Source organism: Symphalangus syndactylus, chromosome 16 (assembly GCF_028878055.3).
Source record: "Symphalangus syndactylus isolate Jambi chromosome 16, NHGRI_mSymSyn1-v2.1_pri, whole genome shotgun sequence".
NCBI lineage: Eukaryota > Metazoa > Chordata > Mammalia > Primates > Hylobatidae > Symphalangus > Symphalangus syndactylus.
This window is the reverse complement of record NC_072438.2, coordinates 9420496-9436540: the sequence shown is the minus strand read 5'-3', so window position 1 is coordinate 9436540 and position 16045 is coordinate 9420496. Positions and strand designations below refer to the sequence as shown.

Here is a 16045-nt window from a genome sequence, read left to right as displayed (position 1 = left end):
CAGCCACAGTCCATGGCCAGTTGTACACACTAAGGGACCCACAGACAGAACTGTGAAAACTGTTCCCAGGTAGTTAGTAGAAGCCAATCCCACTCATACACATGGTATTTGGGTCATCATATGCAGACAAACTTCAAAACCCTACCCTACTGCCTGCCATATAGATTAATGTCCTTAAGGATGTTTAATCTTTCCATGGCCCAGAAAGAATTCATGACTGTCCAAATCTCTGGTAATACAACCATCAAAGGCAGACCCCATATCACTCAAACACAGATGTATGGTAAGTCCTCACTTAATGTTCAAAATAGGTTCTTGAAAACTGCATCTTTAAATGAAACAATGCTGCTATATGCCATTTAAACAACAGACCCAGCAGCACCCTTGTGACCCAGCTATGACCTTTCTTCTCAGCAAGCCCAGAGGTAATCTTATCAGCCAGGAGACCCAATAAAAGGAGATCTTTACTTGCCAAAGATAGTTTATAGAAACTGTTAAGAGTTGTTAGATCCTTCAAATGTACAGACATGGGGCTGTTTCGAGGACCAAAGCTGAGGCCAAGATCCACAAGCATGCCTCCAGGGCCACAGCTTTTACCTTAACATATTACTGAAAGTTTGTATCAGAACAATTAGACAAGGAAAATAACAAAGCTTTCCAGCTTGGAATAAAAGTAAAAATGTTACTGTTTGTAGATAATATGATTATGTATATATACAAAACCCTAGAGTAAAACAACAAAAACTGAACTAACAAATGCATTCGTTAAGGTATCAGGATACATAATCAACATAAGAATACTTGTGGGGTTTTTTTGTTTGTTTGAGATAGGGTCTCACTCTGTTGCCCAGGCTCATCTCAAACTCCTGTGCTCAAGTGATCCACCTTCCTTGGCCTCTAGCCTCTGAAAGTGTGCAGGACTACAGAAATGAGGCACTGCACCTGACCCTACATACAAATATTTGTTGCATTTCCATAAACAAACTTTCCAGAAAAAGAGAGAAAGTTTTCAATTGCGATAGTATAAAAATAAGGAACTTAATCAAAATAAATGTAAAGTGGCCCAGCATAGTGGCTCACGCCTGTAATGCCAGCACATTGGGATGCCAAGGTGGGGAGATCACTTGAGGCCAGGATTTCCAGACCAGCCTGGCCAACATGGCAAAACCCCATCTCCACTAAAAATACAAAAAAATTAGCCGGACGTGGTGGTGTGTGCCTGTAATCCCAGCTACTTGGGAGGCTGAGGCTGGAGAATCGCTTGAACCTGGGAGGTGGGGTTTGCAGTGAGCTGAGATTGTGCCACTGCACTCCAGCCTAGGCAAAAGAGCGAGACTCCGTCTCAAAAAATAAGTACATAAATAAAATAAATTTAAAAATGTAAAGGATGAGATAAAGATGTATACACTAATACAGTTAAGATATTGATGACAGAAATTGAAGTAGGTACAAATAAATGAAAACATATTCCATTAGGATAACTAATATTGTCAAGGAATATTATCCAAAGTGATCTGTAGATTCAATGTGATCCCTATCAGAATTTTAGTGGCATTTTTCACAGTAATAGAAAACACAATTGTAAAATGTAAGTGTAATCTTAAATAACTTAAAATAACCTGAGCAATCTTGAGAAAGAACAAAGCTGGGGGCATCATACTTTCTAATTTCAAACTTTACTTAAAGGTCATAGTAATCAAGAGTATGGTATGTGCATAAAAACAGATACAAAAACCAGTGCAACCAAATAGGGCGCCCAGAAACAAATCCATGCATACAAGGTCAACTAATCTTTGACAAGGCCACCAAGAATACACAATGCAGAAAGTATAGTCTTGTCAATACATGGTACCAGAAAAACTGGATATCCACAAGCAAAAGAATAAAATTAGACTATACCATAAATAAAATTTTCTTATACCATACCCCAAAAGTAACTCAAAATAAAAGACTTAAATGTAAGACATAAAAGCTTAAAACTCCTGAATAAAACATATGGAAAAACCTTGTCGATATTGGTCTTGGCAATTTGGTATGTCATCAAAAGCACAGCAACAGAAGAAAATACAAAAGAGTGGGACTGCATCGAAGTGAACAGCTTCTGTACAGTAAAGGAAAAAACCAAAATTTAAAAAAATCCTACAAGAAATAGAAAAATATTTGCAAGTCATATATCTGATAGTTAATATCCAAAATTGTAAGAAACTTCTGCAATTCAAAGCAAAACAATAATGATGATAACCTATTCAAAAATAGGCAAAAGGTTAGTTTTGTTTTGTTTTTCCCACAAAGAAGACATACATACAAGGGAAATCCTGTATGCCATTAGTGAGATATAAATTGATAAAGTCATCATAAAAAATAAAAATGGAAGTATCACATAATTCAGCAATACCGCCTCTGGGGATACCACCAAAGGAAATAAAATTAGTACCTCAAAGAAATATCTTCAGCCCCATGTTCATTTTAGTTTTGTTTAAAATAGCCAAAAAAATTTATATATATACACACACAGTAGAATACTATTCAGCCATAAAAGAGAAGGAAATCTAGCCATTTACAACACTGATAGACCTTGAAGACATTACGCTAAGTGAAATAAGCCAAACACAAAGAAACTGCATATTCTCAGATGAGGAATCTAAAAATGTAAACTCGTAGGAACAGAGAGTAGAATGGTGGTTGTTAGTGCCTGAGGGTGGGAATATGAGGAAATGTTGTTCAAAGAGCAAAAATTTTTAGTTGTAAGTTGAGTAAGTCTGAGAAAGCTAACGTACATTAGCATTAGATTAGCAAAATAGCATTGTCTTTATAGTAACACTGTAAAGTATGCTTACAATTTGCTACAACAGTAGACCTCAAGTGTTCTTATGACAAAAAAAAATGGTTATCTATGTGAGGTAATAGATGTGTTCATCAACTTGACAACATTTTGTTTCAAAATGTATATGCATATCAAATAATTACACTGTACAAATTAAATAGTTACACAATTTTATCAGAAAAATCCGTATCACACAAACACAGACGTATGCGAAGTCCTCATTTAATGTTCAAAATAGATTCTTGAAAACTGCATCTTTAAATGTAACAATGTTGCTATATGCCATTCAAACATAACTTGTTTTTATCGATTAAACTCTGGTAAAATTTGTTTTCTTAAACAATATGTTGCTTTACTTACGGTTTCCAAGAACCTATCAACAATGTTAAGTGAGAATTTCCTGTACACATATATGACTCATATAGGTATGTGTATGTGTGTGTGACACACAGTTCTACATATAGATGGTTTATAGCTCAATGACAGAATCCCAGTAGGCTTCCTACTAAATATATTTAGACAAAATTATAAGATAATAGTTTATCAAGAAATAAGGTAACAACTGAGAGCTTAATATACTCTTAAGAATGTTCTAAGCTGGTTAATGACAGTGCACTTAAGAAATCTAGAAGGTGGGCCAGGCGCGGTGGCTCACGCCCGTAATTCTAGCACTTTGGAAGGCCGAGGTGGGCAGATCACTTGAGGTCAGGAGTTCAAACCCAGCCTGGCCAACATGGTGAAACCCCGTGGCGAGCACCTGCAATCCCAGCTACTCAGGAGGCTGAGGCAGAAGAATTGTTTGAACCCGGGAGGGGGAGGTTGCAGGGCAGCAGAGGTTGCAGCGAGCCGAGGTCACGCCACTGCACTCCAGCCTTGGTGACAGAGCAAGACTCCGTCTCAAAAAAAAAAAAAAAGAAAGAAAGAAATCTAGAAGGTGAGTAGATACTTTAAACCAGTGGTATCCAATCCTTTGAGTGTGAGGACGTTTTTGCTTATCTGTGGTGATGGGTATCACAAAGATTATTTACAAACCTATTTCTTGTTTCTTAGCTCATCAGCTATCATTATTGTTTGTGTATTTTATAATTTTAAGTGTGGCCCAAGACAAATCTTCTTCCAATGTGGCCCAGGGAAGCCAAGAGTTTGAAAACCTGTGCTTTAAACTATATTATAATTTGAAAATTTGAATATATAGAGTTTAAATTACAAATTTCAGTTTATACAAAATAACATTTTGAAGTAAAGTAACATATTTTTTCATATTTGGAAAAATGCTTATTGTTCTGATAAAATTGCTGAGTAAGAGTTTTTGTAGAATTACATTTGCAACCTCTATAGGATTAAAAATAACTAAGCAGAAAAAATGCAGCATCTGTCCTTGGTGTTCCTAGGATTTCTAAACCAAATCCCATTATGTCTACTACTCACCTTATGTATTTTAGGCATGATGCAAAAATAGTATCTGAAAAAATACTTTAACATAGAGGTCCTCAATAATACAAATACTCCTATGTCTCTAAAAGCAATGGAACAGCAGTCAGATTATGCAGCCCGTTATAAGCGATAAAGTAGACATTGGCTCTCCCCGTAAATTTGAATGGCGATCACTGAAGAAAAAAAGGAAATTCTTAGAAGATTTAAGAGCATGGGACAGAAGATGACCCTATTTGTGAATAAGAGAAAAAATCCATCCTTTTCAGAAATTACTTTCATTGGTGCAGTTTCCCAAACTACATTTGAAGGCCTGGCTTCCTTCCTGACCTCTGGCCTCCTTGCCTGTGTCCTCTCCTTCATTCAGTCTCACCTACCTGGGGGTTTGGCTGCTGTCTCATGTATCTTCAAATTGCAGGGCTCTTTTATTTGCTCCAGACAGGTGACCAGGTCCGGGTTAGAGATCACAAAACCTGTTTTATTAAAAAAAAAATTAACATGACTACTGCTGGGGATACTCCAATGACCAATCTATTACTATGCTAAGTAGAATAAAGAAATTATGGAAGACTCTAGAAAATTAACCCAAAAATTGTTTCCTGACAGAATCTTTAGAATACTGAAATATTTTAAATCTGTGGGTTCTAAGTTCTACTACCCAGTACTACTGAATCAAAAATAAGTGGTGCAAATTGGATTTTAAGATGTGGAAAACAATATTTTACATCACTGAATTTCTAGAATCACTACTATCCTAGAGTGAAGGACACAAATTAGCTCAACAAAAGAGATGGTTTATGCAATGATGAAACATCCTGAAGATTTTCTTTTTACACCAGTAAATTCCCAACTTTTTCTTGTAGAAATGAACTGAAATTAATTAATGCAAAGCAGAAGCTCCCAAGAGACATTCTACAAAGAAAGAAAATGAAACTCAGAGGGAGTATTAGGAATTATGTATTAAAGTTATCCTCACCCAGGGAGACCAGGTTTCTGTAGTTCTCCAACATCACATCTCTATATAAATTCTGCTGGGCAGGATCCAGACATTTCCACTCTTCGGGGGAGAATTCTATGGCCACATCCCTGAATGTTAAGAGTTCCTGAAAACACATATTTATCATGTGACAGAGTTCTTAATTTGACTATAATGAAATAAGAGAACTAGTTGTGACTTATGTGACTGACTGGAATTATCGGATAAAATAACTTCTAACACAGTAATGTTATCTAAAGTATTCTATAACTCTGAAGAAAAAGGAGGGCATGCCAGCAATTTTTGTTGCTGCAATGGAAGTATGGGCTACACTGACCTGCCCCTACCAAAACCAAGCACAGCAGGCCCTGTGCCCTCCTGGAACAAAGGTTGAACTCATGTCTCATTAAAGTATCTGGAAGCCCTCATGCTTGATCCTGGCCTCACTGTAATGTCACGCAAGAAACGTAACAGGATCTGTGGGGAGGGAACAGGTGACTGTTTCTCTTCAAACTGCCATGTGATCCTCCTGGAAGACTGGGCTGAGAGTCACTTAGCTAAGCACTGCCTCTCAAGCTTCAATGTGCATATAAATTTGGTATTCTAGGCCTCACTGTAAGTGACAAAATTCTGCAGGTTTGAAAAGTGTCCATGAATTAGCTTTTTACAGCAAGTCTCCTGTTAATGCTGATGCTCCTCCTAGACCCGTTACAGTACCACTCAGCTAGAGAAAGCAGACACAGCACACAGAGTCCCTTACCCCAACACCCTCATCACAACACAAATACTTTTCATCTGAAGCCAAGAACAGCAATCATCATCCTGAAACATGGCATTCTCTGCAAGCCCTTTAAAGGTTATAGAGGCTGCAGATGGTGGCAATGTCTGAGTAAGTCTGCGTTTGAAAAACAGCACATCCACATGCATTAATGTGATATTTATGGAGCATGTACTATGTGCTCAGGAGTATGTCACAGAGCACTGTGCTGGGAAGCTCACATTATGTGTGTTAATTCTCACAGCATCCTGGGAGGTGGGTACAAAGTGTGTGATACTTCCCAGGATTTAAATGCAGGGCCTAGCATTTCTATTTTTTCTTCTGTTTTCCTATCATTGATTTTTTAAAAATATATAGAATAATAGCTCAATGTAGATAAATGGGAGAGACACAGAAGAAGGTTTCAAGTACAATTCAGGAATTTTTTATTTTTTTGTTTATAGTTATTTTGAGACTTGTGAAAAATCCACTGAAACTGCAAAGATGGAGAACATGTTTCTGGATGGGATGTCTCTAGAAATACTGGTTTTAATTTTATATAAAATAATTTAAGGCCTCAAAGTACATTGCTTTTCCCCATTTATCAGCTTTTGTGTTTCAGGAAATTGGGAGCACCAGATCTGGACAGGCAGCGGGAATAGCTACTCCAAACTCTGATCTCCTCTAAGCACCCAAATCCACCCTCTAAGCAGTTCTGTGAGGTATTTCAGTGTGGGGACAGACCTGGACAAGGTTCAGTAGAGGGTGGATTTGGGCAAAGTTGGGACAGAAAATGGGCCCTAGGCTTCTGCTCTCTAGGCCACTAAGTAGTTTCAGTTTTGTCTTTTCTAAGCCTGCCCAAGAGAAATTTGATTCCCAGAGTTTGTGTAATTTTTGTCTATTTTGCCACCTCCCCATCTAGAACATACAATAACAAGGAATTTAACCAAAACCCTTTTGTTTTTCCAGACCAATTATATTTGAAGCTAAATATTTATTCTTAGCAAGGCAAGAACAATACAAATAATGACTTCTCTTCTGTCCATAAACAGCCCTGCAGGTGGTGGCATCAAAATTCACAAGACAATAAAAGGGAAGTAATCCAAATGAAGCTTAAGTCTCCTGCACAGTTTTCATCTTTGTACTGAATACATGACGCTGAATTCAATCATTTATTCATGTGCTCTAGAATGCAAGTTCCTTGATGGTAGGGAGCACAACTATTTCATCTCTTTTTCTAATGACCATATGAAACACTGACCCCAGTCTGCACATGACACCCTCAAATGTCTCAAACACTCACTGATGCTGCTGAGAGTATCCTCAGTGACCCTGGGCTGATGCCTCCATAGTGATCCAGGCAGGAGACTCAGGCTGACTTTGTGTGGTGCAAACAGAAAATGGAACTGCCCTGATGGAGCTGCAGATCCTGGATCCGGATATGATATCCCCTGTCCCTGATCGGCTAACTCTGAGGTAAGGAGAACAAAAGTACTCTACTCCAGTAACACAGGGAGGCATAGTTGGCATTATGGCTCTGGATATTTAGTGGCCTTGACTTCCCACTGCTAAGGTGCTTGTTTACACTTACAGATTCTGCCACAGGACTGTGTTCACACTAGAAGCCTCTCACACAGCTGTAGCAGGTCACTGGATAAGATCTGGAAAACTCAAAGGGCTCCACTCTGAAAGTGGGGCTTAAGATGTCTATGTTGACCTCTCATGATGCAGAAAATACCTTCTGTGACTTTTCTGTATCTCTTCAACCCAAAGTCTGGCCCTGTCTTGTGAATCCTAGGCAGAGGCCAGCTTTTATGTGCAGATTCTAGGTGAGATCAATGTGTGCTGCATTCTTGAGTTACAGGAAGAAGAGTAAAATCAGAGGAAAGACCTTCTCATGAAGCCTCCTTCAACATATTCTAAAGAATATTTTGAGCTAAAGGGAAAAAGCTGGGGTAAACAGAAGTAGAGAGTTTATTTGAGCCAAAGCTTGAAGACTGCAATCCCGGAGTATAAAGTTGCCCTGAATATACGCTCCAATTAGAAGCAGTTACAAGCATATTTTTAAAGGCAAAAAGGAAGTCAGAGAGGAGATTGATAGAAAGGTGTCAGAAATTCTTACTGGTTTACAGAAGTAACATTGGTTAGTGATTGGCCATATACATAGTTAAGCTATAGGGTATGGGTTACAGTGTCCAGTGTGGCATTATTAGGGTAATTTACAGCCACTTGTGGCAATAGCAAGCAATTTCAAAAGACAAATAGTTCAAGGAGGAGAACAGTATGTGAGTGTGGTCTCATTTTAACACATCTCTGGGTCTGATAAATTTAAAAACTTGTATTTCTCAGATAAAAGTTCTTTTATCAAATCCCAGGACATAAATTCAGAATTCGGAACTGCACATTTAGGTCTTGGAGGCTGGTGAGCTATGCACATTTGTGGGCATGTGGGCAAGGGGAGGTGGGACGGAGCAGAATTTCTCAGGTTTAATCAATGCGTATGTGTGATTCTGGTTAAGTTTATGGGCCCCAAATCTCCGAAATCAGTGTCAGAACGGAAGATGCCAGGAGCACTGAAGGCGGTGAAATAACTGACTGCTGTCCTGAAAAGTTATTTTTGTAGAAATTTAACTGCTCTAGAAAGGACTGTAGATCTCAAGAGAGAGACCATTCTGTTTGCAGATTTGGGAAGCACTTTGCCGCACAATTGTAGGTTGTGACTGGAATCCTGAGAAAGAATGTTTTCTCAAGTGAAGTTGGCTGGACATTTTGTGTATAAATAACATCTGGTAATTCTGGACAGTGTGTGGAAAATATAACTAAAAGCAAAATCATCTGCAATCCTAAAAAAAGTCTCCACAATAACAGAACTGCGAGAAAATGTTTTGTTGTATAGTTAAACCAAAATGTGATGCGCATCACAAGCAATCTAAGAAAATGCAAACACAGAAAGTCACCATAATCAGTTCTCAAGTAGAAGCCTTGAAAGCACCATTTGTCATACACAATTTATTATAATTTCACCTTGTAATTTGAGAGGTCATCTGGGTTTTCTAATTTTTTCCGATCATTAAAGAAAAAATAAACATCCACATCTTCATGACAGGATGTAGATTTGCAATGTGGAGCTAGGTACCTGCTGAAGGCAGCCTCCTAGTCTCCTACAGAAACTGTGAAATAGGGTGTATATTCTTGCTATTCACATTTCAAAGCACTAGTTCCCAGGTCCCAGATGAAGACAATTTTGAGCCAAAAAAGACAAATGACCTATTTTACTGAAAAAATGATTTACATATATTTCAAAGAAGCAGAGATAAATACAAAAGTTCTCAAACTAAATGCTTTAAGAAAAGGGAGAAGAGCAAAAATTCTTCCCTCATTCTAAAGAGAAAGCATTAAGCCTCTTCTAATTTGTGTCTGCTCCTACAACAGCCAGGCCTAAAGGCCTGGTCTTGAACTCACTAACGTCTGAATTCTTATAGGCACCTGAGGGATGGACTTGGGCACACCGTGTGCACAGAAAAGAGAATTTGTGGGGAAGGAAAAAGCAGAAGAGAGAAAGCAGCTATCAAGAGCCATGGGTGGGAGGCCGGGGGCAGTGGCTCACGCCTGTAATCCCAGCACTCTGGGAGGCCGAGGCGGGCGGATCACGAGGTCAGGAGATTGAGACCATCCTGGCTAACACGGTGAAATCCCCTCTCTACTAAAAATACAAAAAAAAAATTAGCCGAGCATGGTGGCGGGCGCCTGTAATCCCAGCTACTCAGGAGGCTGAGTCAGGAGAATGGCGTGAACCTGGGAGGCGGAGCTTGCAGTAAGCCGAGATCACACCACTGCACTCCAGCCTGGGCGACAGAGCAAGACTCCATCTCCAAAAAAAAAAAAAGAGCCATGAGTGGGAGCAGGGCAGGACTGACTAAAGCACTGGTTTGTGCTACAGGTACAGGCCAAGGCAGGGCTACACTCTGATTCCATGTCAACAAAGACAGAAGAGATTAGGATCAGGTGGTCTAGAAGTCTGGGTGGGTGAAGGAAGCAGGTTCCTGCTATAGATCCAGTGTCTGCGGTTGAGATGAGCCAGGAGACTTCTGGGCACTGCGTGTGTTTTTGGCAGAAAACGCTAGGCGCAAAGCTGCCATGGGCACAATTCCTGAGGTGGAATCTTTCCCATACTGGGAAGAGTGGGGCAATGCGAATGCCCGGTGGGCATGCTCAGGAGTGGGTTAGCATTGGGTGGGGACTGGCAGCAGGGTGCGGGGAAGGGATGTTTCTCAGAACTCCTTTCCTCTGAGTTCTCGGTCCCGTCTCTCCCCAGAAGGAGACCTGGAGGAACAGGACAGTGCCCAGCGGGACAGCACAGGTGCAGAACCCGGCCGCGCCTACTGCAGACACCAGGCATCTCCCTCCAGCCCAGGCTCAGCCATGTTTTTCTTCTGACAGAAAACGTGCGGAGTTTCCTCAACACCAGTCAATGCTCCAGCCCCAGCGAGCTGTCCAGTGACTCACTAACGACAACGCCCAGAGTCAGCGCAGACCCTACAAGCTCAGCGCTCTTCCCGCAGCTGCCTCCTTGCAGACGCCAGTCCCTGCCTCTGCACACCCGTATTCATTTCTGAACGTCTGCCAACAAACCAGGGGCCCACACCCTCCTCAAGTTCAATAATGTGGCAGAACTACTCACAGAAATAATGTGGCAGAACTCCTCACAGAAATAATGTGGCAGAACTACTCACAGAACGCTGTGCGCACCGACACCAGCGTATTCTAAAAGATGCCACTCAGGAACAGCCACGCGGAGGTGGCGCACAGGGCAAGGGGACTGGTGGGAAAGTTGGAGCGGGCGGGTGATTTGCTTCGCTTCCTCACACACCTCACAAAAGCCTTTCCTTCAAGACCCGCCGGCAGCCCCCAAACCAAGAGCCGCGACCAGCGCTGTCCCATTAATGAGTCGTTTGCTCACATGAACTCCGTTTTGATGGGGCCTTGATCTCATTCCGAACAGGGTAAAGTAGGGACTGGACCCCCGGACCACAGCTCCTCCCACGCGGGCACCTCGCACGCGGGCGCCAGCGTCTTCCAGATGAGCTCCTCCTCACCCCACAGCCCAGGGAAGGTGCGGGGCTGCCGGCGCAGAACTGCACAAGGAGGGCTGCAGGCGGGCCAGAGCCGCCGTGCGGGGACCGACAGGAGCCCGGTCCCTCACCCGAAGGGACTGAAGGCTGAGCGGCGGCAGCGGGGACTCAGTTCGCAGACTCGGTCCCGCCGCCGCCATTTCCCGCCGGTTGCGGTGAGGCCTCCCCAGCTTCGGGATGCCCTGCCCCGCACACTCACCATTTCTCGACTTCAGGGGATCCGGGAGTCTTAGCTACAAATCATCCAATACCCTCAGGTCACAGAGCGAGGGGAGGCAGAAGCTGTGGCTGAATCGCCGAGGCCTCTCGGAGCCGAGGACGCAGAGAGCTGAAGCTCTAACCCAAGCCCCCGCAGGAGCCAGAGGAAAAGGCCGCGCCAGATCCCGGAAGCCAACCCCTCCTCTCTGGCTGCGGGCCTGATTGGGCAGTTCTCACTCCGACACTCTGATTGGATAGTACTCCAATCCCCGCCCTCGGACCTTGAGTAACAGAATTTGCAACCATACACTCCACTGATGAGGCAAGAGTGACAGGCTGGGGCCTCCAGGCCCTTTCAGGCAGGGCTTTCTCTCGGGCTTGGCCAGACGCAGCCCAGGGGTCTTTTTTTAACCTTGTTGTGTGTAAGATTATGTCCACTTATAAAATACACGCACTCACGCACACACAGACGTACACACACACGCGCGCACACAAACACGCACACACACACATGCATGCACACATGCATGCACAGGCACACACTTTTTCACAAATGGAAGCAATATGACAATTATTTTAATATTTTAGATTTCATAACCCTTCTGGCAGCTAGTCTTTTGAGTAGGACATCTGAGATTTTAAGAGGGAAGCAATCCTCTAAAAAATAAAATGTTAATTTGTGAATTTTCCGTTTTTTATTAGCCACGTCAAAAATAATATTTAAAGAGTGAAGTTGTTTGTAATAATTTTTAACCCATTGTATCAAAATATTGTTTTACTATGTGATCGATATATAATTAGAAATATAGTATATTTCTGATCTAATTCTTCTAAACTCTCTGTGTATTTTATGTTTGCAGCACATTTTACTTCAAACCAGTTACATTCCAGTTATCCAGTAGCTACATATGGCAGGTGGCTGCCACATTGAGCGCAGCCATGAGGGCTGTCTTCCCTCAGGGAAGTGAGGGCCTGAACACTTCTTTTCTGCTGGAAGTAAGGGACCAGCCTCTCTACCAACTTTTGTCCTCATGCTCAAGGGTGGGTGGGACAGTGCCCCTAGAGAGAGCAGGGGCTGCAAGCTGAGAGTATCCACGTGAAGACCACGTTTCCCAGTTGCTGTTTGGTGGAGGTGTGGTGGTCTCTTCGGTTCAGCCAGGTCGGGACTCTTGTGCCACGACCAAAAAGAATTAAGCACACGGATACCAGAGAGTGAGTAATGCTGAGCAGGATTTATTAAGCGAAAGGAAAGCTCTCAGAAGCAAGAGGGGACCTGAAAGTAGGTTGAGAGAAATGAGGCTGAGGTCTGGGTCTTTTTTGTGGCAAGAAAAAGTATGTCTTCTGTGGGTTCTGCCCAAATGGGAGGGGTAAGGTTCCTCACTAAGGGTGTTGCATCTGCACATGCCTGGGATTGGCCACAGTGACTCCATTTTGGTTAGTAACCATGAGTGCCTAAGCGAAACTTACACGAGGGGAGCTAAAACCTCAATGCTAATGTCATGTTAATGACCTTATAATGAGCTGGGTCAAGTTAAGAACATTTAGGTTGATTTATTGCGCCTGTGCCTAAGTTGGGACAGTCCCTTTGGAGCAACATCCTGGCATAAGAGGAAGTTCTTAACCACATTTCTTCCCACTAGCTACAGGGGTGGTGCAGGTGCGGTCCCACAGGTGTTTTTCCTCTCCCCAGACCCTCTCTCTCTATCTGCTTAACTAGCGTCCGACTGCCTCCTCTAGCAAAGGTTCCTCTTCCTTTCAAATATCAGACAGTAAACAAAGAATGTTGGGGCCACACGAGCAGAGAACACCATGTCTTCAGATCTCTTCACAGCCTTGTCCTCCAGAGTTTAGAAGTGGAGGGAAAAGATTAAAGGCAATCTTCTTGTTTTGCTATTTGTCTTTGGACCTAATCTAGACCTAATTTGGACACACAGGCTGTAACTATGTGTTTTTCTCCTTTGGTGTGGGGCACTGTGTGAGCTTAAGTGCCAATCACATGCATCCACATCTACCTGCATTTCTGTTCCCAGAAGGAAGACCGTGAGTGTGAGTTGTCCAGGTCCTTGGTAACTTGAACAAAGAATTGAACAAAATGTGCAAAGTAACAAAGGAAAAAAACGGAGGAAGGAAGCATCAAAAGCGGAAATTTATTAAGGTAAGAAATAGGGTGGGTGTGGGCCTGAGCAAGTGGCTCAAGGATCCAGTTACAAAGTTTTCTGGGTTTTAAGTACTCCTTTTGAGGTCCCTATCAGCTACCACTGATCTGGATGAAGGATTTGGCCCGTGGCTAATTAAAGGCTTAGGAGAATTGGCACCCTATGCAGATGAAGGAATGGCCAGTGCTTGGCCTACAGACACTCCAAGGCACTTTCCCTTTCCACCTGAGAAGTGGTAGAAAGGAGAGGGTTGTGGGGACAGTAGCCTTTGATCCTTTGTTACTCAGGTGTGGGGAGATGGGATTTTTTCTTTTGGTTTAGCTGTTGGAAGTTTGCCTTAACTGGCCTTAGGTTCCCTGCCTCCAGACCTTGGTGTTTTTTTCTTTTAGGAAGTCAGCACAAATTGGCCTTAAGTTCTCTGCCTCCAGACCCCATTCTCCTGCCTCCCTTCTGTACAAACCATTTGTTATATATAGTTCATCCTAAACTCACGTGGTAATTGGGGAGGCCTTCTGTGTATGCTGGTTGGTTATATGCAAAGAAAAAATAAACTTCCAACATCATGATAGGAGGCAGTTTTGCAAGGTGCCTTGCAGGTAAGCCTACCTTACCTTCAGCTCTAAGTGGCTCTGAGTCACTCTCAATCTCACACAGAAACAGTGAGATAGGGTACTATAATCTTGGCTATTTATATTTCTTTTTTTGTTTTCTTTTTTTGAGACGGAGTCTTGCTCTGTCGCCCAGGCTGGAGTGCAGTGGTGTGATCTCGGCTTACTGCAAGCTCTGCCTCCAGGGTTCACGCCATTCTCCTGCCTCAGCCTCCCTAGTAGCTGGGACTACAGGTGCCTGCCACCACACCTGGCTAATTTTTTTGTATTTGTAGTACAGACGGGGTTTCACTTTGTTAGCCAGAATGGTCTTGATCTCCTGACCTCATGATCCGCCCACCTCGGCCTCCCAAAGTGCCGGGATTACAGGCATGAGCCACCGCGCCTGGCCAGCTATTTATATTTCAAAGCAGTGGATCCCTACTCCCTAAGCCCTGGGCTGCAGCAATTCTGCTTGCCCTCTCCTAGTGGCCTGTGTGCTCGCCCAAACCCTGCCATCTACCACTGAGGCACAGCCCACAGCTGGCAGCTCACATTTTACATTACAGAGTGGGGTCCCCACATTTTACATTATAGAGCAGGGTCCCTGAGCTGCAGGAGGAGAGCCTGCAGGGCTCCTGGGTAGAATTGCACTTTTGCAATAAGGGGAACAGGAGAAATGTTTCAGCCTCACTTTCTATTTATAATAGTGACACAAAAAGAATATTTCTGGATACATAGCATGGATCTAGATAGAGTAGCTCCAGGAGTTCTCACTGTGACAGCCCCCTTCACTCACAGACACCATGTGATACTAATAGGGCTCAGACACAGATACCCAAAGCACTGAAGAGAAAGACAGCTCTCAGTCTGAGTAAAACTGTATTGAGAGAAGAAAAGAGGTTGAAAGAATCTTAAAGACAAATTCAGATTACATATAACATTAGTCAAATTGACCAGAAAATATTCTCCTAAAGAAGTTCTTCTCTAAACACCAGAAAGGCACAGCTACTCTCAGCATGAGAAACACAAGTATTATGAAGAAAGAGGGCTTATTCTGAGCAGAATTGCCATCTCTGCTGCTCTCCCATCTCCCGGCTGTTGGATTGGGAATCTATACTGGAACACACCTGACAACCTCCAGCAGCACTTTTTGATGAAGAATTGGAATTCACTCTATTCACATAGTAGAATTATATCAGAGATTGCAAGATAGCTAACTGAAGAGCTACTATGATTCTTGGGTGGCCACATCACCTGCATTTATTTGTCTGGGAATAGTGGCATTCCTAATTTAGTAAAATAAAAGAATAGACTGTAAAATTATGTTGACCTATAATTATACCTATGGGATCAATTAATAAGCACGTCAGGTTAATATCTACTGTAGCAATGTGGTAGTAAATTTTCTTTGGGTATTAAATATAAATGTCTACATATAAATAATTTAAATATACTAGTCATAGTGTATATATTTTTTAAATTATCTGTAAGCTTAATTACAATATTTTATAATACTTTATATTTCAAACAAATTAATACTTATATTAAAGGTATATAAACTTAATTCAAACAAATTAATACTTATAATAAAGTTATATAAACTTAAATAAAGTTATAATACTTTATATTTCAAACAAATTAATAACATTAATATTAAAATTACTATTTAAGAGGTTTATTCAAAATAAATATTGTGGACTTATATTCACACAATTGTAGAAAATACTGTTTAATTTACATGGATGCATGTTGTCTACTAAAGACTACACAAAACTATGCTAATTTTTCTTAAGTAATAAGTAGACACCAAGGCACAGCTAAAAATTCCACTGCTCAGTTTATACAGTAACTGTTCTTGCTTTTGCAGGACAGGCTCCAGATATTATCACCTTTGATATAATCGCCTTAGATGATGAGTTTTCTGTTAGAGAAACTTAGTATCTTTTACTCTGCATTACTCTGTACTGCTGAATTGAATCCT

General features: G+C 41.9%; 1 protein-coding gene and 1 pseudogene across 4 annotated transcripts in view; one reads left to right on the top strand and one right to left on the bottom strand.

Annotated features, from left to right (window-relative positions):
- Window positions 1–11529, bottom strand: part of LOC129464945 (zinc finger protein 595) — a 31973-nt gene extending 20444 nt beyond the window's left edge. Inside the window, exons 1-3 of one of the 4 annotated variants that reach the window (XM_055246486.2) lie at window positions 11320–11529; window positions 5232–5358; window positions 4633–4728 (exon numbers count right to left, since the gene is read on the bottom strand). In XM_055246486.2, the coding sequence (XP_055102461.1) occupies window positions 4633–4728; window positions 5232–5358; window positions 11320–11322 (226 nt within the window). In that variant the 5' untranslated portion in view covers window positions 11323–11529. The remainder of the gene's footprint in view (window positions 1–4632; window positions 4729–5231; window positions 5359–11319) is intronic. The other 3 variants (XM_063619635.1, XM_063619636.1, XM_063619637.1) reach the window with 3 other exon arrangements.
- A 728-nt stretch (window positions 11530–12257) lies between these two features.
- LOC129465069 (BCL2/adenovirus E1B 19 kDa protein-interacting protein 3-like) lies at window positions 12258–15218 on the top strand (annotated as a pseudogene).
- Window positions 15219–16045: the final 827 nt, after the last annotated feature.